The sequence below is a fragment of the Sander vitreus genome, chromosome 7 (assembly GCF_031162955.1).
Source record: "Sander vitreus isolate 19-12246 chromosome 7, sanVit1, whole genome shotgun sequence".
NCBI classification, from domain to species: domain Eukaryota; kingdom Metazoa; phylum Chordata; class Actinopteri; order Perciformes; family Percidae; genus Sander; species Sander vitreus.
In genome coordinates, this window is record NC_135861.1 from 4,451,573 (window position 1) to 4,473,366 (window position 21,794).

Below are 21,794 nucleotides of genomic sequence, written 5' to 3' on the forward strand. Positions count from 1 at the left end.
TTAATTGTTTTCAATGCTCTTTGATTGGATAGAACAATTAGAATACATGCAAATGCGAGTAGCAGGGCTTAGAAATATTCCCACCTGCATCTTTTTTGTAATAATAGCACGGCTTTACACTAATTGTCTGCTGCAGACACAGGCTCAAATACTCTGTCTGTTGTTTGCATGAATGTGAATGTAGATGTTTGTTTGAGCATGAGCATACAAATGCCAACACATATGTCGCAAAGTGTGAGTTGATGAGAGGCTGACCTGTAATCTAACTGTTACAAAACTCAAACCTCATAAAACCTCATTTATATAAGTTAAATCAAAGTGTTTTATATTCTGAATCAGTTGATTGCTGCTGTGAACTTTCCCTCTAGAATTAAATAAAGTACTTATGTGTCTCTATAATGACACTGTAATGACTGCAATTAGCGGTAGCCATCCAGAAGCAATCACAGTACTGTTATTACTAAGAACTGGATACTGATGAAAGAGCTTATTGCGTAGAAATAACTGTGGCCTCTGTGCACTCATACACACACAGGCAAAAAGTCAGTAAGGCTGCTAAAGCTCTCTAACTGTTTGGATGTAATGTTCTATGATATTCACTACTGTGTTGCCATCAACAAATATATCAGTTTTTTTTTAACCATTCAGCATCCAATCTGGACATCAATAGTACAAAACGCCAATTTCAATCAGCAGCATCAAAACAAAAAACACATAAACACACATGCACACTCTCTCACATCAACCTATTTTCTCATGAAACATTCACTTTGTGGACACAGAGCCCAGTGAAGAACAATGGGGCCCTTTTAACCTGTAGGAAACAGGAAGTAGACACTGTACTGACACACCCATGGCCTGGCTCTGTGTCTGTGTGCCGTCTCTCTCTCTTTCTCCCCAGGGATCTTCTACACAGCGGCCATTGTGGGTCCGGCCGCAGGCTACCTGCTGGGAGGATACTTCCTCAACATTTACACTGAGATCCACCTGACGTGAGTCTGCTTTTGATGGCAGAATGGATTTGAATAGACTACAACACCCAAGGATAAACACACTAGAGCATATTAGAATAGAACAGACTAGGCTAGAGTATAACAGCATTAGGGGTGCATGATATATTGACTCAATATCGTTATCGCAATATCACATTGCGCAATATTATATCAAAAGGGGTTGCAGTATTTGCAATATTTTGTTTATTTTGTGGAGCGCTGCGTCCCGTCCGTTGGCTGTGTGGCTTAGTTGTTTTGATTTAGAGCTCGCTTGAAACGCTAGAATGATCATCATTTCATTGGCCAGTTACCGTGTCACTTGCACATGTTAGTGCACGTCAGCGCACGGGTCCACTACGTGACAAACCCTATGGAGCGTACCACGTGACGTGTGTGCATATTTCGACAGAGTGACAGTGTAAGTGAAGAAATAGATAGACAACAAAACGGAACAAATCAGAGAAGAGAAAGAAAAGTTGTGTCCTGTTCTCTTTATTTATATATTTTATGCTGTATCACCAGTAAAACATGTCCTGTTCTGTAAACATGGTCCTTATTTATTTATTCATGTTGGACCAGTCCAATATGACAGTCAGTTGAAATAAACCTTGTGTTGTAAGAAAACTATAATAATTTTTGTAATATTACATATGTTTAAAAATATCAAAATTAATATCTATATCGCAATATTCATAATCGATATCGCAATATCACATTTTGTCAATATCGTGCAACAATAAATAGAATAGAACAGAGTAGAGTATACTGAAATAGAACTGAACAAACTAGAGCATAATAACATAGAGCAGACCAGATTTATAGACTATTAAGTATGTAGAATAGAAAAGTGTAGAATACAATTTCAATTTCCCACCAAATGTAGTGGACTAGGGTTTAGTAAATGTCAAGTGATTAATACCGTGTGTCTGTGTGTGTGTGTGTGTGTGTGTGTGTGTGTGTGTGTGTGTGTGTGTGTGTGTGTGTGTGTGTGTGTGTGTGGTCACAGGACAGAGATGACGCCAGAGAACCCTCTGTGGGTTGGGGCTTGGTGGATCGGCTTCCTAGCAGGAGGAGCAGCAGCTCTGCTGATAGCATTCCCCATCCTTGGCTACCCACGACAGCTACCGGGTACCACTCCTGTCCACTGCGCGCAAAAGCACGCACACACACACACACACACACACACACACACACACACACACACACACACACACACACACACACACATTATTTAAGTCCACTTGAAGGGAATCATTTAAAGGAACATGGATATTATACAGTAGATGCACTTAAATACATATACAAAATCATTTATATCCCTCCGTTCTCATGGGTGTAAATAACAGCATCTGACTATGATAGCAGACAGAGCACAGTACTTCTCTAGCCGTTTAGCCCTCTTTTTGGGCATCCCAAGCTGATGAAGCCGCACACACACACACACACACACACACACACACACACACACAGTCTCGCAACAGGGAGGCAGTAAAGAAGCTAAAGAGCTTTCACATAAAACTTTTATTGTAATTAGAGGTAGGAATTGGTATGGGAATTCCACATGTCACTCACTTTCTCTTCCTCTTCCTCTTCCTCTGCCTCTTCCTGCAGGCTCTCAGGAGTACGTGGCCATGCGGGTGTCTGAGGCCCACCAGCTTAAGGATGGAAGCCAAGCCACAGCCTCAGACCCTCAGTTTGGCAAATCGGTCAAAGACATGCCAAGGTAGTGCACTTTCTTTCATAAGAAGAGGATGGTAGAGGAGTAGTTGATTGCAGCATGCGGATTACAAAGACAGAGTAATGCGATACACTGCATGTTATGTAACATGACGAGATATCTTGGTGTTGATAGGTATTAGAAACATCTCCAGGCTGTTGAGATTGGAGCAGACTGGTTTAATAAAAGAGGAAGCTAGATTTGATTCAGTTGGTTGCACACACTGTTGCCCCATAATCACTCCTCACTTTCTCTCTCCAGGTCTGTGCTGCTCCTCTTGAAGAATCCCCCCTTCCTGTTCCTCTGCTTGGCCGGGGCTACGGAGGCCACCCTCATCGCTGGCGTGTCCACCTTTGGTCCAAAGTTCTTGGAGTCACAGTTCAGTCTCAGTGCATCAGAGGCCGCGACATGGTTCGGTGAGGGACTACACATACAACACATGACGCAAAGTCCAGAGCAGACACCAAATGGTTGATCAAATGTATTTCAAAGCCATCTCAGCTCAGTATATATATATATTTTGTTATGGCTCATCCATAGTGAGAAATGATAAAAGAAAACGGCGGTGAGATGTTGCTGTTCGTAACGCTAGATTTGGTTTATCTTACACACTAGCAAAGAAACATAGTACAGACAATAAAAACAGCAGAAACGTCAGATAGGTCAGACGTCCGTGTTTAACTAAATATACTGTATCTTAAATGTTACAGTTACGGTTGAACATGAACAAGTTTACCGGTTTCACACATCTCCGCAATTCAAATCAGTGGCCATTTGTCTACCTGTTAACAGCTGTTGCATTCAGCTGTGGGGTTTTTGGTCAAGTAAACACTACCGATAGCAAGAGCAAACTAATCACTATTTTTCTGTCTCGGATTTCACAGAATTTACCGTCATTCTAAATGGCAGTGTCTAGCGATATACAGTTTATAATGTACCTTCTTCATTGATTCTAAGAGACTGACATTAAAATAGACTTCATGTCTTAGTGTTTCACTGTCATTAAACATGTTCAGATTTGTCTCTAACTGGCCAAACCATGGCCATCTTTCATGAGATACAGTATCTTCAGTGCAAGCTGCAGGAAAGCCAATGTGGTGTCCACAACGACAGGAGAGGGAGCATAAGTCTACTCAGTACATTTCGTATTACCTGTGATTTTTCATGTCTACAAGTAGAGACGGTAGTCTCTACTTGTAGACATGAAAACTTGAACTTAACTTAACTTAACTTGACGGTAGTGCTTAAAGAAAGGTCATCAAAACATTTGGATTCATCCTCTGGAGGCCATGAATTCTGATGAGCACATTTCATGGAAATCTGGTCACTTCATTACGACTTTTTAGGTGCATTTTTCTTTAAGGGCCTTAGAGTAGAACAGCAGCCTGACTGCATGTGTATTTATGCGATTCTTCTCCCCCTCCCAGGATACATGGTGGTACCAGCGGGTGGTGGCGGCACCTTCCTGGGCGGCTACATTGTGAAGAGATTGAACCTGCGTTGTCGCGGCATCATCCGTTTCTGCATGATGTGTGCGATGGTCAGTCTGCTCGCCATCTTCATCTTTCTCATCCACTGCCCCAACGTGCCCATGGCTGGTGTCACGGCATCATACCAGTACGATGTGATGGCGAGGCACCAACTGGACCAGTACAAAGACCTGTATGACAAGCCCAGCAAGCTGCGCCTTAGAAACAGGTGGGCGGTATTTTTGTTAGCGCCTAATTCAGTTTTGTCTTTGTCTCAAATGTGTATTAGGGCGTTTACACACCTATAGTTTGCTTGCTTTGGTCCGAATCAGTTGATGAGTTTGTAAACTTTGAGCAATTTCCCCTTTGGTTCGGTTTCGTTTCACACCAGGAAAAGTCCAAGCGTACCAAAAATGCGGCATTACAAATCACGCAACCTTCACTCCTCTTATTGGTCAGATGTGTCTGGGGCGGGAGCAAGAAAGTAAATACATGGAAGAAGGTCCTGTTTTCTGGACTAGTGAATATTTCTTACATCTCCATGGTCAAAGCAGCTCATTTCATTTAAATAATCAGACATTGTTTCGCGAGCGGCGTTGCTTCGCCTGCTCTGGTTACCAAGACTTCACTCTGCTTTGCTGGCGTCTGTCTCCAACTTTAGCGGCGGGTTAGGCTGTCTATTTCTGTGAGAGAAACACTGCAAGCTGCTACAGTTTGCTGTTCTGCCACATCGCAGATTGCTAAGCACACCTGACTAAAGGAGACAGTAGACTTAGACTTCTCTTTATTGATCCTTTTGGGATGACTTCTGCAAGGAAATTACATTTCCAGCAGCAGATTTTAGCAGCATACAAAACACTCTTTAAATAAAGAGATATATAAAAAAAAAAAAATACAGTATAAGAATAACAATGACAAACTTTTAGCTAAATATTTTTTACAAAAAGTAAACAAACAGTAAACAACAATAAACTACAGATAAATATATAGATATATAGGACTATGTATGGTATTGTGTTATTGTACAGTTAATAAATAAATGACATTTAGCATAAATTAGCAGTTAAGAGCAGTTAGAGTGTCCAGGTATGTATGTGAGTAGATTATTAATTTATTGCACAGTGAATGAGTGAGTGGCTACCACTCCTTCCCTTCCTTCCTGTTCTGTTCTGTCCTCTTTACCCTATTTATTCTCTTTCCTCCTCCCCCCCGAGTGAGGAGTTCTTGAGTCTGTTGGTCCTACACTTGGGAAGGAGCAGCCTTCCACTGAACAGGCTCCTCTGGTTGCTGATGACGGTGTGCAGGGGGTGGCTGGCATTGTCAGTAATGTCCAGCAGTTTGTCCAGTGTCCTCCTCTCTGCCATCGTCACCAGTGAGTCCAGCTTCATGCCGACCACAGAGCCGGCCCGCCTGATCAGTTTATCTAGCTATCTAGTAGCTCAGGCTTACAGAGTATATATAGTTAGTGCCGTTCGAGGTCGGATCATGTTCTCACCAAAAACGAACCGCTCCAGAGTTGGATTGAAAGCGTACCGAGACCGCATCTTCAAGCAGGTCTCGGTTGTGTTTGGTCCGCATTTGGTGCGCACCTGAGTGCGATTGCTGCATTCTCACTTGCCCAAACGAACTGCACCCGCGGGGCAAACCAACGCCAGTGCAATTCAACCGAACTAAACGAGGCAGGTGTAAAAGCGCCCTTAGATTTAGTTACGAATTGTTCATTTGACTTTTGTTTTGGAAAATATGCAATCATATTTTTTTAAACTAATATTTGGGGGAAGATTTAGGCAGCAATAACAGTCCTTTCTAATGTTGTGTTAATTTTAATAACGTTAATTTAGCTTTTTATAAATGTCAGTGTGCAGGCCTGCATATTTCGGTGATTTGTCCCAGCTGTTTTGTTGCCACTGCTTGTCTAATTTCCAGTGGGTTTATAGATGAATGTAGTCCATACATCTTTTATTTCTTTCCCTGCAAGAACCGACAACATAAGCAGCATTGCCATGGATGATACATTTTTACCAATGAGAGGCATACAATGCATGAAAAGACTAGTACAGTAGGGGCTTAGGAATTATAGTATGAGTATGAGACATCATGAGCAAGCAAATTCATGCCGACTGACTTCCTCTCTCTGTTTGTGTCCGTCTCTCTTCCCCTTTTTTAATCCCTCTGTCCATCTCATGTCTGCCTCTCCTTTTCCTCATGTCTGCAGCTCTTCTTTAGAGGAGAGCCTGACCGTGGGCTGTAACGCAGGTTGCAGTTGTGTCAGAGAGCTGTACAACCCGGTGTGTGGGGCGGACGGTGTGATGTATTACTCCCCCTGCCATGCCGGCTGCAGCTCCATCAACCACACCGAACACTCCACAGGCAGACAGGTACCGCACACACACCGTCCCGGGTCATCTGACTCTGACTAGAGGGAAAACAGACTCGGCTTACTTGGATCTGAGCTAGTTTGGGCAATAAAGAGCACATAAGACATAAGAAAGTGCTCTTTGTATAATGTATGTATGAAAGTGTATCGTTAAATCCCTACACAAAGGTGTAACTAAATATGATTTTCACTTTGTAAACCTATAACGTGCACAAAAAGATGTATAACACAATAAAGGAAAGGGGAAAAGCCAAAAAGCACAATATGAGCACTTTAAATCAACATGTGATCGAGTAGAGGACACACCTGCCCATGGCAGTATGCCAGTTATAAGTCTTTTTTTCAGTTTTGATTATATTCAAAATATGATGTTTGCATGAAACATTAAGTACCTGGTTATGTATGTCCCTGTTCACACTGGCACAATGGAAGCTCTCCCAAAAACATTTTGTCAGATGACATACATGCTGGGCTGTAGTACTTGAGCCGAGTCCGGACTCTAGATGTTTTTCTATTGTCTCGGACTTGTCCTGGACTCGTTGGTATTTGGACTCGGACTTGTCTCGGACTCGGCCATTGGACTCACCAGATATTCTCGTTGGTCGTTGGTATGCTTTTTTTCTTAAGTAGCTCTCTCCTTCCAAAACAAAACCACCGATGAAGCGTGCTTGTTCAGATAACAGGTATTGGTTTAATTCATAATGCTATCGGAATAAAAAGACTCAACATCAAAAATGGGAAGTTGCACTTCAGCTTTTATGTAACTTAAGTGAAATTGTTATACTTAAAGTAATTAATATGGCCTAATTTGACCCTTTCTTTCCTTGGTCTTGACTGTCTCATTTGGACTTAGTCTTGATTAGGACTCAAACCTCTTTAGACTCGGTCGTGACTGGGACTCAAACCTTTTTGGACTCCGTCTTGACTCGGTCTGGACTATTCCTGGTCTTGGACTTGTCTTGGACTCGACAAAGGTGGACTTGACTACAGCCCTGTCTTATTCTTAAATATATGTAGAGAACTGATATTAACATTGACCTTTGGACTGATGGGAACATTACACGTACTGTATGTTGAGTTAATGTTGTTATTTTATAAACTAGTGACCTCATTACCGTTCAGTATGTTTATAGGTGACAATATGTGTTTCCAGGTGTACTCTGGATGTAGCTGTGTGGTGGGTAATGTGTCCTGGGGCGAGGAGGGCTTCGCTCTGACAGGGAAGTGTGGCAGCTCCTGCCACCACATGCCAGCCTTCCTCTCCTTCCTCTTCATCATCATCTCCTTCACTTTCCTCTGTAGCATCCCCGCACTCACCGCCACGCTCAGGTGGGTGGACACGTGCATTAACAACCACCATTTTGTGACATCTATGATTTGATTTTATCAGGGCCCACACGCCACGAAAGGCCCTCTTTAAACTGAAGGAAATATCATTACGCGCAATGAATTGCGCTTTGAGGGCCTTAGGAAAAACTCACCAAAATGTGCACACGCATTAGGTCTGGTGCAAATTTTAAGGGTTTCGTAATTAGGTGGGCAAAAATGTCTCACTAGCGCCCCCTTATGAAACTTTAAAAATTGAGCCCCTGCAGTTCTCAGGACTGAGTACCTTTTTCATTGGTGATGGTTTGCTCCGCCCCCTATGCTTTAGCCACACACCCTTTCATAACTAATGAACAGTTTGATGTAGAGTCTTGTGTAAGGTATCATTGAACTCAGCAGAGAGTTCCTTGTTCATTGGTGACGGTTTGCACCGCCCCCTATGCTTGTTACAACATTTGCAATACATATATATTTCCAAGGCTGCACACTCAACACTGGAAATAAAGTCTTAACTGTGTGCGCGGTGTCCGACGGTAGAAATTGTATGGAGGCCAATCATCGGTCCAAACTGCAGACAAAACAGAAGGCAGCAAAAGAAGCTGAAAAAAGTATCAACCTATATCGTAATGAAGTGTGAGATTCACAATGCCTGCATGTCTGACCAACCGTGTGTTGTATAGGTGTGTGCCAGACAGCCAGAGATCCTTTGGACTGGGCATCCAGTGGATTGTGGTGCGCACACTTGGTAAGTCCACTGTATTCTTTCACTAAGTTTACTTTTTACTTTTAACCTCTGAATCACAACCATTTTTGCTTAATTCGCCCCACACAGATGCAATGATCTTGTCCAATCTGTGTCGCTGTTTTCCCACAGGTGGGATTCCAGGACCCATAGCATTTGGCTCTGTGATTGACATCTCCTGCTTACTGTGGCAGGATAAGTGTGGTGAGCAGGGCTCCTGCTACCTCTATCAGAACTCAGCCATGAGCCAGTACACACTAGTAGCTGGCATCATCTATAAGGTAACACTAACACACATAGTGGCAGGACAATTATTGTAGTCTTGCATCCAAACATTATAACCTACATTTTTGTAAAAAGTATGCTTGTGAGAAAAGATATTTCTGCTTCACTTCAAAACTGATAACATTGTTTCGTCATACTGCTGTTGGGAATTGGTATGGGTACAGTTATTGGCAAATTATCAAAGATGTTTTATCAATATTAATAAAGTTATGAATGTGGATATTAATAACTTTACCAAAATGACAAACTATCAAAACACTCAGGGGCCAATAGCTGAACTGTGGAAACAGTCTCAAAGGTGATCAATTTTAAATACAGATCTTAATTAATGTCATTAATTTATCTTCGTAGCTTTAAAAGGGACACAAGAAGGGTGAAAGATCAAACACTGACTTGTATAATCCAGCTGTTATTGCAATACAACACACAAATAACCACACAGCAACTTCTTGTTAAAGTCTAATAGGGTTTATTTAACTTCAAAAATACTGATGGTCACTCAATAATTCTTCAATCATCCAAATTCTATCGACTTGTTACAGTTCTTAGCAAACAAAACAGCAAACCAGCTTTTTGTGTGTGTGTATGCAGGATATGAGGAGGAAAGGGGGGGCTGTAGGAGCAGTGGAGCCACACGGTCGGCTGACCACGTGAGGTTCAAAATGGCGGTCGGAGAGACCGCCTACTTGGAGGCTCCTTGTAGTTTATTACAGAGGCCCAAAATGGCTACTCCTAACGTTGAAATAGCGGGGAACCCCGCAAGACTTCAACACGTTTTACAGACAAAGAGGGTACACACCCCGGAGTGCTATTTTGGCGCCGAAATGGCAGTTGAAACTCAGTTACGTCTCCCGCGAAAACAATGGGCGCATGTGTACGATAATCCCACGTTCCGTCTTCCTACAGGTCTATGATATAACGTCTTTATGTCATAGCGCCGTAGTCGAGTGACCAGGAGCAGGATTATGGCTCCGCTTGTACAGTAATTATCCCTCCTCGGCGGGAGGTAGTAGTTACAGCTCAACACAACTTTCAACACTCTCTTGATCAGGGATATTCTTCACAGCAATACTTGGGACCCTGCGGTCCGATCACACATTAATGGCAAACAATAGTAGCAATAACCTTTACTCATTAATAAAACACACTAGTTCTAAAGTCTGCCCAGAACTATATAAAGCCTCTTACTTTTTCGGTGTGCAGTCTGTTAGTTTGTCCGGCGGATTTTTCCCCGGTGAACAGAACTCAGTTAACCTCTCGCCAGAGATTAACGGCCCGTCCCGTCCAGGGCAGTGGAGTGAAAAACAGGTCCAGTCGACTTTGCAGGAAAGAACAGGGCGCGACGTCCTCCTTTGCCTTGAAACAGGGCTGATTTACCCTCTCTGCAGATTTGGAGATACTGGGTTAGTATCTCACTTGGATCCTTTTGTATTATTTGGGGTTGGTGCGCACTATTTGTTGAAGGCAAAATATGTGTCAAACCATTGTGAATTAAGTATTGTGGAGCTGCAGAGACGTCCCAGTCTACAAATTGTATTCTACAGACTAAAGAAAAAATCTTAGTTTGATACAGATCCTCGCAAAAATCACACTATAATCATTTAAAAATGTTTAATATTTATCAATGTAAATGAGAATAATGATACAAAAATGATCATTCCCTCCAATATCGTGAATCATATCCCAATATCAGTCAAACATACCGCAATTAGATATTTTTCTCATATCGTGCAGCCCTACTTTCCATTTAAAATGTACCTGGAGGTGCTGGTAGGTGTATTTTATAACATAGAGAGAGACATGCTTGCTTTTTCTCCTTCAGACGTTATGCTATGCTAAGCTAATCACCTTTGGCCTAAGTGAAACCTTTGCCTATTTTCAAACATCAATGTCAGCACAGTGTGGGCAGTGTGTGCAGATGAACGGCGCCTGTAGCCCCCTTGCCGGCAGCGCCTGCAGCTCCCTGCCCCTCCACAAGCTAAAGTTTAGATTTTGGCAGGGGAAGGAGCTGGGAGCTCCAGGCGCCGGCAACTTGAAGGGAAGTCATACTCCGTTTGTCTGCATAAACTACCCACACACTGCAATGACTACAAAGCCAGTTGAAATGTATCCCTTTAGCTTTAACAGACATGAGAGTGATGTTGATCTTCTTCTTGAACTCTCGGCAAGAAAAGTACATTTCCTAAATTGTTAAACTAGTTAAACTCACTAAACTTATATATGCAAGCAGACACAGCTGATGTAGGCCTGTTTGTGAATTATCGTCAGGTTTCCTGTAGTAAAACTGTAAAGCAGATCGGACCAGGAGAGTGAGTCAAGCAGATTATTTACAGACCAGAAACGTGCAACGGCAGGTGAGGGAGTGGGGAAGTGTCCAGGTGGGTCCCGGGACAGAGAGCAGCTGGCTAGCAGACTTGAGTGTGGGTCTTGATCCGAACAATAGCGATGCAAAGGGTTTGGGTAGGCGACAGGGTCCCCAGGACCGAGATCAGAGAATCCTTAACCCTCCTGTTGTCCTCCGGGATGTTGTTTTCAAAAAGTTTCTATATCATAAATTTGGGTTCTTTTTAACCAAATTGTCAAAAGAAATAACGTGGAGGTTCCCTGCAACGCTCTGCACAAGTAAAACAAATGATCAGTTCACTACTTTAAATTAATTGGGGTATCTTATTCAATAGCATAGCATTTGAAAAAAAAACAAAAAAAAAAATGATAAAAGAATGGTGAAAAAAAGCTAGAAAAAGAAAACGTGGGGAAAATGCAGAAAGTGACATATATAACGTGGAGAAAAAAGTGACAAAAAACATTGAAAAAAAGAGACAAAAACATCGAGAAAAGCAACAAAAGTGTCATTAAAAAAAATGAACAAAACGTTGAAAAAAGAAGTTTCAATTTTACATTTTGAAACAGAAAAAGCAAAAAGTTGCTCAGTCGACGGGAAGACAACACGAGGGTTAACTACGACATAGATTTATTCATATTATTTTGTATTATTAATCTGAATCTGCAAAGTAGCTAAAGCTATAAAATAAAATGTACAATAGCCTTTGACTCTGACTTGTGGTGGACTAGAAGTAGCCTAATAAATAGGAGAAAATGAAAATCCTCAATTAAAAGCACCTTACAATTGAATCGAAGTAGCCTACGATATACCGTATTTTCGCACTTTTTTTCATACTTTGGCTGGTCCTGCGACTTATAGTCAGGTGCGACTTATATATCAAAATATATATAATTTAACATGTTTTTAAATGTTATTTCATGCTGAAAACATTGCCGTCTACAGCCGTGAGAGACGCTCTAGGCTTGTGACAACTATATGCTGCTCCTAAAGACAACTGAGAAAGAAAAGAAACTGCAGGCGACTGCAGGTAGTAAAATAAGCAGCCGAAAACGGTAATCGAGCAGCAGAACGAAAGTTTGGAGTGAGTGAGAAACTTGTGAGGGACTGGCGAAAAGGTTAGTCTTACTGCAATGAAGAAAACAAAGAAAGCTAGTCGCGCGCTGAAATCCAGATGGCCAGAGCTGGAGGAAGGAGTCCACAGATGGGTGCTTGAACAACGTGCTGCTGGAAGAGGCTCGTCAACAGTGCAGTTACATTACGTTAACATACCGGACACCTACCGTATTCAGCCCTTTGTTCTGTGTGCTATTGTGTAGTTTAATAACTTGCCTTTCCAGATTAAATGTCTGTTCTTGGTCTTGGATTTTGTGAAATAAATTTCTAAATAAATGCGACTTATATATGTTTTTTCCTCTTCATGACGCATTTTTTGACTAATGCGACTTATACTCCGGAGCGACTTGTAGTCTGGAAAATACGGTAGTTACTTTCCACCGCTGATAAAATGTAATGATATTACGTGTAGCAAGACTAAACATTAATTTCCGACACGTTGTTATCTGTCAGTTGCTCAGGCACATTAATGTCGGCACTGACAGGACACAGATGTCCCTAGACTACCGTCTCTGGTTCTGGCTCTGACCACGGGAACAGTGACGGGACAGCTCGCTTCAACGCAGTGTAATAACTCCTGAAAATAATGTCCATGTCGCAAATGTATCTGTCTCTGCAGTCATCTCAATCATCGAATCCAGCAACAGGAAATATCACTCAAACACCGAAATGAGACGCGTGGTGTTGGTGAATTCTTAAAAAAGACAAACTAAAACAAACTAAATGTCGAGTTAAAATGCATTGTTACTTGCGTTACTGAGATTGTAACGGGTATATTATCGACATTTTATTAGTAATGCGTTATATTACTGCGTTACAGCAAAAAGGAATACATTACTGTAATTGCTTTACGTTTGTAACGTGTTACTCCCAACACTGGCGGCAAGTGTGTGGAAGACCCACGACTGCCAGGGGAGAGATAGAGGGAGACGCACACACACAGAATAGACGGACCACACCAAGCATACTATGGATGAAGACAAACAAAACAAACACAATCACTCACATACAAGTGTCACGGCCGGGGATTCGTGACAATTATTTTCTGTGTACTATTTATCTGGGTGTTTGACTTTCTCTCCTCACTACTATCATCCGTCCTCCTCTTTTCTTTTTTTTTAGGCTTTAGGGACAATATTTTTCCTGTTAGCCAGCATCCTGTACCAGCCTCCTCCCGAGTCGCCTCAGAGCAGCTGTGAGAGCACCGACCACGGACTAGGAGACATGGGCGACCTGCCTGTCAAAGACCTGCCTGAAGACGGCGTCATCGTCAACCTGCACGCCAGGTTATGACGTCAGAGACCCCCTGACCGCTGACCGCCTCTGTCTGACTGTCTGTGTTTTTGTGTGTGTGTGTGTGTGTGTGTGTGTGCGTGTGTAGGTTCTGCTTAGTGTGAATGTGTTTTCGGGTGGTGAAAGGGGAGGGGGCTTCCTTTACAACAACAGTCTTCTCTGAGCCATAATAGCACCACCCCCGACATAAACATACGTGCAAGCAAACACATGCAACCAAACAAATGGACAGAATTACTGTAATTTAGACACACAAAATCAAACAACCCCAGGATGCCTTCATGCACATCTCACACACACACACACACACACACACACACTTTCTAAAGTACATGATGACTTCTAACATGCTGCTCCATTGGAAGAAAATCCTGCTGTGACTACACGTGTGCGTATCTGAGTGTATGATTGATAGGGCGATGCCACACAAGGTTTTCACAAGCATTTCTACAGATATCCCATTACTATGTTGAATCAGTTAAAATGACTTTTTCAGAATGTACGTCTGATGACGTTTCTGTTTCGTATTTTATGTCATTTTCCTTCGAAAGACAATGAAACAGCTGAGGCCTATGTGGTATATGCCAATGTGTATGAAGCATTTATGATGTGGACAAAAAAGGTATTTATATCCATCCTCTTGTCCTGTTCTTTCGCCTATTACTGGAAGGTAGTTACACTGCTTTATTTTCCACCAAGCGTAAAAAGCCATGGTATACAGGCCAGTAATAATGAAGCCAAAACATTTCATATCATACAGTATGTCATATATTTTAAGCCAAGAGTATCTTACAGGCACTTATATTAATATAATGTGAATCTAGACTATTGGTCACAATACAGCAGCACAAATATATTTTCAATTAGAAAAGCACATGTGTATTTTTGATTGCCACTTGGACACATGTACCAGATATTTATGACCAGTAATTGGCTTGCATTTAAAAGTGGAAATACAGAGAAGAAAACCGCAATGTGTTTGTGATCTACATGAAATATATCTATATATATATTAGGGCTGTCAAAATAACGCGTTAATTTTGATTAATTAATCTGAGAAAAAATAACGCGTTAAAAAAATTAACGCAGATTAATCCATTCCATATTGACGTTTGCATACAGACGAAAATCTGGTGCCACTGATATGTCTGCACTTCTCTCTGCTGCTCTGAAACAGACGTTACAGGAAACACAAACCCCGCTGCATGTGACGCCAGTTAACACTATACTCAACAGCAGCTAACGTTAGCCTACCGCTAGCTAGTAGCTGGATTAAACACGGTTAAAATGCTGACAGCTAACGCTAAACGGTGTAAAGTTTGACTGTTTTACTGTAGAGGATTCAACACCGGTATGTAACAATCTGCAGCTGTCGTTGGAGAAACACCACAGCCGGTGCGTCCAATGAAACTGGTAAACTACAGCCTCATGGTGCATTTGAAGTTATTGTAAATGTCCTTTTCCTATCTGGTTTGTTTACTAGTGAAATAAGTTGTTGTTATTGTTATACATTATTATTAAATCATTTCATTTTGACCATATGGCCTTAGCAATAAACAAGCCGTTCTTTAATGTCACCAACTGTTGTTTAGTACCCTTTTTTTTTTCTTTTCTTTCGGTTCAGGCACCGTTAATTATGTATGCGATTAATTTCGATTAATTTTTTAATCGATTGACAGCCCTAATATATATATATATATATATATATATATATATATATATATATATATATATATATATATATAGATATAGATACATGAGTTATATAAACATGAGTTTGATTTCTGTGTTGCCAGAGTTTAGTAGAAAGAGCTTTGATGCTTCTCTTCCATAGAAATCGCATAGCTGCACTTTAAAACAAACAAAAGCACTGAGAAGCTTGGAAAGTATGTGTTGACACGATAAAAGCCTGATCACACCAGTATTTCAAATGGCAAACAAATTAAAATTATTTATTTATAAGAAATCAGTGATATCAGTTCATTGCGGGTGAAGTAAATCGGCACACATTTTTCACGCCAAGTTCAATTTTGGCAAGTGAATCTGTGCCATGACCAATTTAATCCTCTGAGAACGAAAGACGCACCGGCGCGTCCAAACGATGTTTGACAAAACTCCTACTCAAAAAACGATATTACAAAACTTCATTTCAGACATTTATCTACTATTTCTTATCATATATTAACACTACTTTGTGAATCTAAAGAATGTGGTAAACTCATTTCATGCACCGAAACTATTCATACAAGACGTCCTTAGTTCAGGTTTGTTTGTTTGTTTGACCCTCGCGTACTATGTGATGTCATTTCACATGAACCGGGGGAGGGGGGGGGACCCTGAAGCTCAACGCCAGGCCAGTACAAAACGTCAAATAAACGTATAGTTAACCCTTGTGTTGTCCTTCGGGTCACCGGGACAACACAAGGGTTAAACCAATCACAATCGTCATGGGCGGTGCACAGAGCCCCGGTGAAGGGAAGGAACTTGTTTTGGTGGAACATGTGTACATTAAAAAGTTGTTTTAGTCGTCCAACAGAAAACTCAGATTGGACAGATAGTCTAGCTAGCTGTCTGGATTTACCCTGCAGAGATCTGAGGAGCAGTTAACCATAGTCCTCAGAAATTCACCGGAGAATGCCAACACAAAGAAAGCTGAAGGTAACGGACATCCGGCTGAAAAAAAGGACATACGGCTTAATTTCCTGCGGCAACAGGGGCAATCCTGGGAGTGAAAGGTCGTGGATATCGACAAATCAACGCAGGACTTTTACCAAAAAGACCGGGGTTTGTGTCCTGTGTCACTGTAATGTACCTTTTGTAACCCCACCCATGCTCTTTTACTAAACCTAACTTTCCCAATCTTGTATCCCGCATGTCAGTAAAAACTTAATATTTTTTTAAATGACGTCAAATCGGGCCTGACCTAGAGCGTGGAAAAAGTGACGCCAAGAGTCAACGACCAAGCGCGAATTAGTTGAAAGCCTAAAGGAGACTTTTTTGCATCAGTAACAAATGCTAAAATGTTGCCATTTGAAATGCTGATTGTGACCGTGCCTTTGAAAGGGATATTATTGGAAGCAGCTTGTAAGTTGGAGCTGCCAAGGGCAACGCACAATTGGCATGACATGCAGTAGAACAAATCAGCTCTGTTATTTGGACCTAATCATCTCAGTACTGTAAGTACACAAATGTGCCAAAGCAGCCTTGCCTAACAACTCTTGTGATTATTTTTTACCATTGACCTTATTTATGCAAGTAATTTATTTATAATATTTCAGCACTTATATATATATATATATATGTATATTTTTTCCTTTCTTTTTACATTCACTGTGCGATGATAAAAGGAATGATGCCCTGGCTCTCCTCCTGCCGTCCATTGTCCACAAAAAAACTCCTCCTCTTGTTTTTATTGTTTCTGTGATAGTGAAACGCAAGTTGACAGCCTGCTGTATGTTGCCTGTGTTGTTGTCATGTACTCTGCTCATGTAAGAATTGACCCTAACACCCTCCGGCTGATGATGTTGACGACTTTGATCATGTGAATGTGTAAATGACGTCCTCTTAGTAGCTTTTCAATCAATCCCGAGCTTTGACAAACCACTCTGTAAATTGATTTTTATTCTTTTTTATTTTGTTTTTGGTACTGTATGTTTTTTAAAAAAAAAGAAGGAGTGGACTTAAAATCAATAATCAATGATCTTTTTATGGAATGATTCAACGATGTCAAGTGTTTTCTAATTACAATAGCGAAACAGTGGATTACTTTTTGTGTCATTGTTTTTATCGCGCGCACGTGTGTGTGTGTGTGTGTGTGTGTGAGTGACACAAAGATCTTCCTGAGAACAAACAAGGACACCATATGACATAACATGTTGCAGGAAACACAACAAACACACAAAATAAGAAATGAAAGAAACCTCATAGGTGCAATGCCAAGCATTGTTCAAACCTATAAATTGTTTACAATTTTTTTGGGTTCTTTCCTTCCTTCCTCCTCAAATCACGTGTCTTTACAAGCAGATACAGAATAAACAAACAGCATTGTCATAGAATTTGGGAAAATAGATCTGAGTGATATTTAAGGGAAATTTAAAGGTTATTTGTTAATAAGTCTGTTTCTTTCTACCTGTATGGTCAGTCGTTTTCTCCTTCCCTCCCTTGTTCCGTTGCCTGGTTCAATGCCCATCTAAATTGCCCACACTTTTGCCATGTGCCCCCCCACCAACCCCATATACTCAGAAACTGAAGGCGACTGGATGCGTTTTCCTTTGACGACTGTCGAATCACCATCCGTTGAGTTCCACTGACGCTCCCTGGGTTCCTCGCCAACATATTTTTAAATGAAGCCCGCCTGCGACACACACACACACAGACCACTGAACACCACAAGCACTCAGACATCAACTCACAGTGGCTCGAACTGTGGCTCATTAAAAAAATGACATGCACTCTAATAAATATCGACATTTTGGGCTCATTTTTTCAATGTTTTTGTCACTTTTTTTCGACCTCTTTCACGCTTTTTCCGATGCTTTTGTCGCTTTTCCAGCATTTGTTGCTTCTTCTTTTTTTTGACATTTTTGAATTTTTTTTCAAATGTTCTGTGTTTTTACTGTAGCTACACACAATTTCCGTTGTTTGTTTTTTTATTACGTGGAAAAGTCCGGGTAATGAGCAGCTTTTGTGTTATTTTTTACGGATTAAGTTCTTGCGTTTAAACACGATGCCAAGCTGAACCATGACAGAGGAATACTAAAAAGGCTTATGTGGTAGTCTCATAATCACAAACACATTTTATTTATTTGACTTTTTTATTTTATTCAAAGCTATGCCTTATACAGGACAGGCCAAAAGTTTGGACACACCTTCTCATTCAATGCTTTTTCTTTATTTTCATGACTATTTACATCAAAACTATGAATGAACACGTGGAATTATGTACTTAACAAAAAAGTGTGAAATAACTCTTAACTCTTAAATAGGTCTTATATTTTAGATTCCTCAAAGTAGCCACCCTTTGCTGCAAACCCTTGGTGTTCTCTCAATGAGCTTCATGAGGTAGTCACCTGAAATGGTTTTCACTTCACAGGTGTGCCTTGTCAGGGTTAATTAGTGGAATTTTTTGCCTTATTAATGGGGTTGGGACCATCAGTTGTGTTGTGCAGAAGTCAGGATGATACACAGCCGACAGCCCTATTGGACAACTGTTAGAATTCATATTATGGCAAGAACCAATCAGCTAGGTAAAGAGAAACGAGTGGCCATCATTACTTTAAGAAATGAAGGTCAGTCAGTCCGGAAAATTGTGAAAACTTTGAATGTGTCGCCAAGTGCAGTCGCAAAAACCATCAAGCGCTACAACGAAACTGGCTCACATGAGGACCGCCCCAGGAAAGGAAGACCAAGAGTCATTTTTTTCGTACTCGACACGCATTTTGAACCTTAAGTACGCTTGTACGATTCGCTGCTCTCTATCTTTTATTTCGCCGGTTTCAGTTTCTATGCAATCTATGATGTTGATTCTGCCGCTGAGCCACAGCGTGTAAGTGGAGTGAAAAGCTTTCGGCCAATCAGAGCGCTGCATTTTAACCCTCCACCCACCTGCCCCTCCTAGCCAAATGCTTTGCGCGTTTAATTCAATTCAGTGCCTCAAGCAAGCCAGGCTGGCCGGATAACTGTAGGCTTGCATGCCATGGCTGAACCGCCTCAAAAAAAGGTAGAACCACAGCGATTTCTTGACAGCTATCCGGAGAGATGGCCTTGCCTCCACATGTCCAGGCTAGCTCAACACGTGTTCTGCAGCGTGTGCAAGACAGACATCGATATCAGTCACGAAGGGACAACAAGTAACGAACACAGTCCCACACGCAAATACTGAGTCGGGTATGGCTGCAGCCTGGAGACCTCCCGTCCCGTCTCCCGTGACTTCATTTAGAAAATAATTCACGATTTCGTAGGCTATTCTGAACATCTGAATTTACCGTTGGACATGCCCAGGCATGAGATGGGAGGAGCATGAGACAGGAGGTCTCCAGGCTGCAGCCATACACTCTTGCAGCCTAGAGCTAGAGAAAGAACAGAGAGAGATAGCAGTGCTGCTAACGTTACATAAAACAAAGCGAGTTTCGCTGTGCTCCAACTCCATTTTTTCTTGTTATGGAAACGACAGATCTGGCTACTCCGCTTGTCATTGGTCGGCTGTCAGAAAAGCAACTTCAAAAAGATGCTCTGAGCTGCAGAAAAAAAGTCGGCGGTGGCATTTAAAAAAGCACTCACGACATTTTGGAAAACATGGTTTACTCCATAGGATTATAATGTAAAACAGACGCTGGCAGCTTAAAAAAAGACGCCAAGTGTGAACATAGCCTTAAGCTTCCCCATCTCTGCCTTGTCAATGCTGCTGCTGCCTGCACCTGCCTGCTTTCAGCCTCAGCATCCACCTGCAGGCTCCAGCCAGGGGGGGAAGCTACTTTATCATCACTTCCCAGTATCTCATGTAAACCCAAACTGCGGGGAGTGATGAGGTCGGAGTCTGGCCGCCAAACACAATGTTCTGCTGTTATACTAAACATTTCAAACGTGAGTTGTCAGGCTGAAATACATTTTTCCTCAGACTCTGAGCCAGAAATCTCTACAGTAGCACTTTCATACACCAAATGTCCTAGTTTTATTCCTATCTATATTGTGAAAGTTTGTACAGAGGGGTTTGTTCACACATCATTCATAGCCTGATTTATGTATTCGTAAAAAATAATACTATTTATTATATTCTTTAGATATTTCCAAAATTCCCTTTGAAACCATTGTCTCTAATATGTCAACAAAAATGAAAAACAAGAATGTTGAACCTGGCTCCATCCAAGGTTCAGATGTCTTTTGTGGAAATGTATGCAAATTAGCACACATTTAATAAGATAATGCCTCATTGGCATATATAGTTTTTGAAGATATATTTTTTTGGGGCATTTTAGCCTTTAATAGACAGGACAGCTGTAGACAGGAAAGGGGCAGAGAGAGGGGGAAGACATGCAGCAAATGGCTGCAGGTCAGACTCAAACCCTGAGCTGCTGCGTCGAGGACTCAGCCTCTGCATATGGGCGCCTGCTCTACCAGGTGAGCTACCCAGGCACTCATTGGCATATTTAAACATAAAATATTAGAATATAATATAATAATACAAAAAAAGAATTGCCTTAATGTAAGTAATCACCTTTGGAAGTTTCATGGTTGTTATAATTGTTACCCTTTCACCTGTAATGTCTCCCCTTAAGTAAAAGTACAGCTAAATGTACTTAGAATTTCAAAAGTAAACGTTTTTTGTGTCATGTCATCATACATTTCATTACTAGATTGATATTATTGATGTCCATTCAGTCCGGTTGTTTTCATTGTCCAGCCATAACCACCAGGTGGCAGTAAGTTACAGTCTCAGCAGCCACCGTCTCATCAGTCTATCTCATGTTTGCTGAAACTTTTGTAACATGTTTGCCCTGACCTTCACATACTTCACCTGCTCATCCTCCCTACTCAGCTGTTCCACATTCACTCATTGGCTCCATAGTATATCACCAAGTCATTTCCACTAGCCCTCTGCCAGATTGTCTCAGTGCTTTTGTCCTAGCTTTCCATTGTCTTGTTTGTTGAACTGTACCTAGTTTTTGACGGTGTTAATGCTTTTTTGGACTTGGCCTCAGCCTTACCCCTTTTTGTACTTTTGCCTGCCTGAATTTTTGCTTCTACCTTTTTGCCTCAGGAGTTGTGCATTTGGGTTCCTTTGTCTCAGATCCCTGACATGTGTACTGTTGCGTTATTGTTATCAAGCAAATATAAAAACTTTTACATTATACTGGAAAATGTTCCAATGCTGTTTAAATGTGACTTGTCATCATATTATCCTCTAGTTTCCAAGAAAATTAAAATGTGTTAACATGAATCCAACATATTAGCAAATATAAACCAACCTTTTTGTGAAAAAAAACCCCACTGACGATACACATACTGACCTATAGGTAGGATAGTCACTAAGGTGGCCATTCACAGATGTGCCCCATGTGTGTTTAACATTAAAACATGATTTATAAAATCATGCCAGCAATTTTGTTAATAGCTTAGTGTTCTATGCAACAAAATAAG

General features: G+C 41.2%; 1 protein-coding gene across 2 annotated transcripts in view; it reads left to right on the forward strand.

Moving 5' to 3' along the window:
- slco4a1 (solute carrier organic anion transporter family, member 4A1) overlaps positions 1 to 15,334 on the forward strand; it is a 36,052-nt gene extending 20,718 nt beyond the window's left edge. For both annotated transcript variants that reach the window (XM_078254273.1, XM_078254274.1), the window contains exons 3-12: positions 902 to 992; positions 1,999 to 2,120; positions 2,604 to 2,715; positions 2,971 to 3,125; positions 4,137 to 4,407; positions 6,394 to 6,556; positions 7,709 to 7,884; positions 8,562 to 8,626; positions 8,756 to 8,904; positions 13,488 to 15,334. In XM_078254273.1, the coding sequence (XP_078110399.1) occupies positions 902 to 992; positions 1,999 to 2,120; positions 2,604 to 2,715; positions 2,971 to 3,125; positions 4,137 to 4,407; positions 6,394 to 6,556; positions 7,709 to 7,884; positions 8,562 to 8,626; positions 8,756 to 8,904; positions 13,488 to 13,658 (1,475 nt within the window). In that variant the 3' untranslated portion in view covers positions 13,659 to 15,334. The remainder of the gene's footprint in view (positions 1 to 901; positions 993 to 1,998; positions 2,121 to 2,603; positions 2,716 to 2,970; positions 3,126 to 4,136; positions 4,408 to 6,393; positions 6,557 to 7,708; positions 7,885 to 8,561; positions 8,627 to 8,755; positions 8,905 to 13,487) is intronic.
- Positions 15,335 to 21,794: the final 6,460 nt, after the last annotated feature.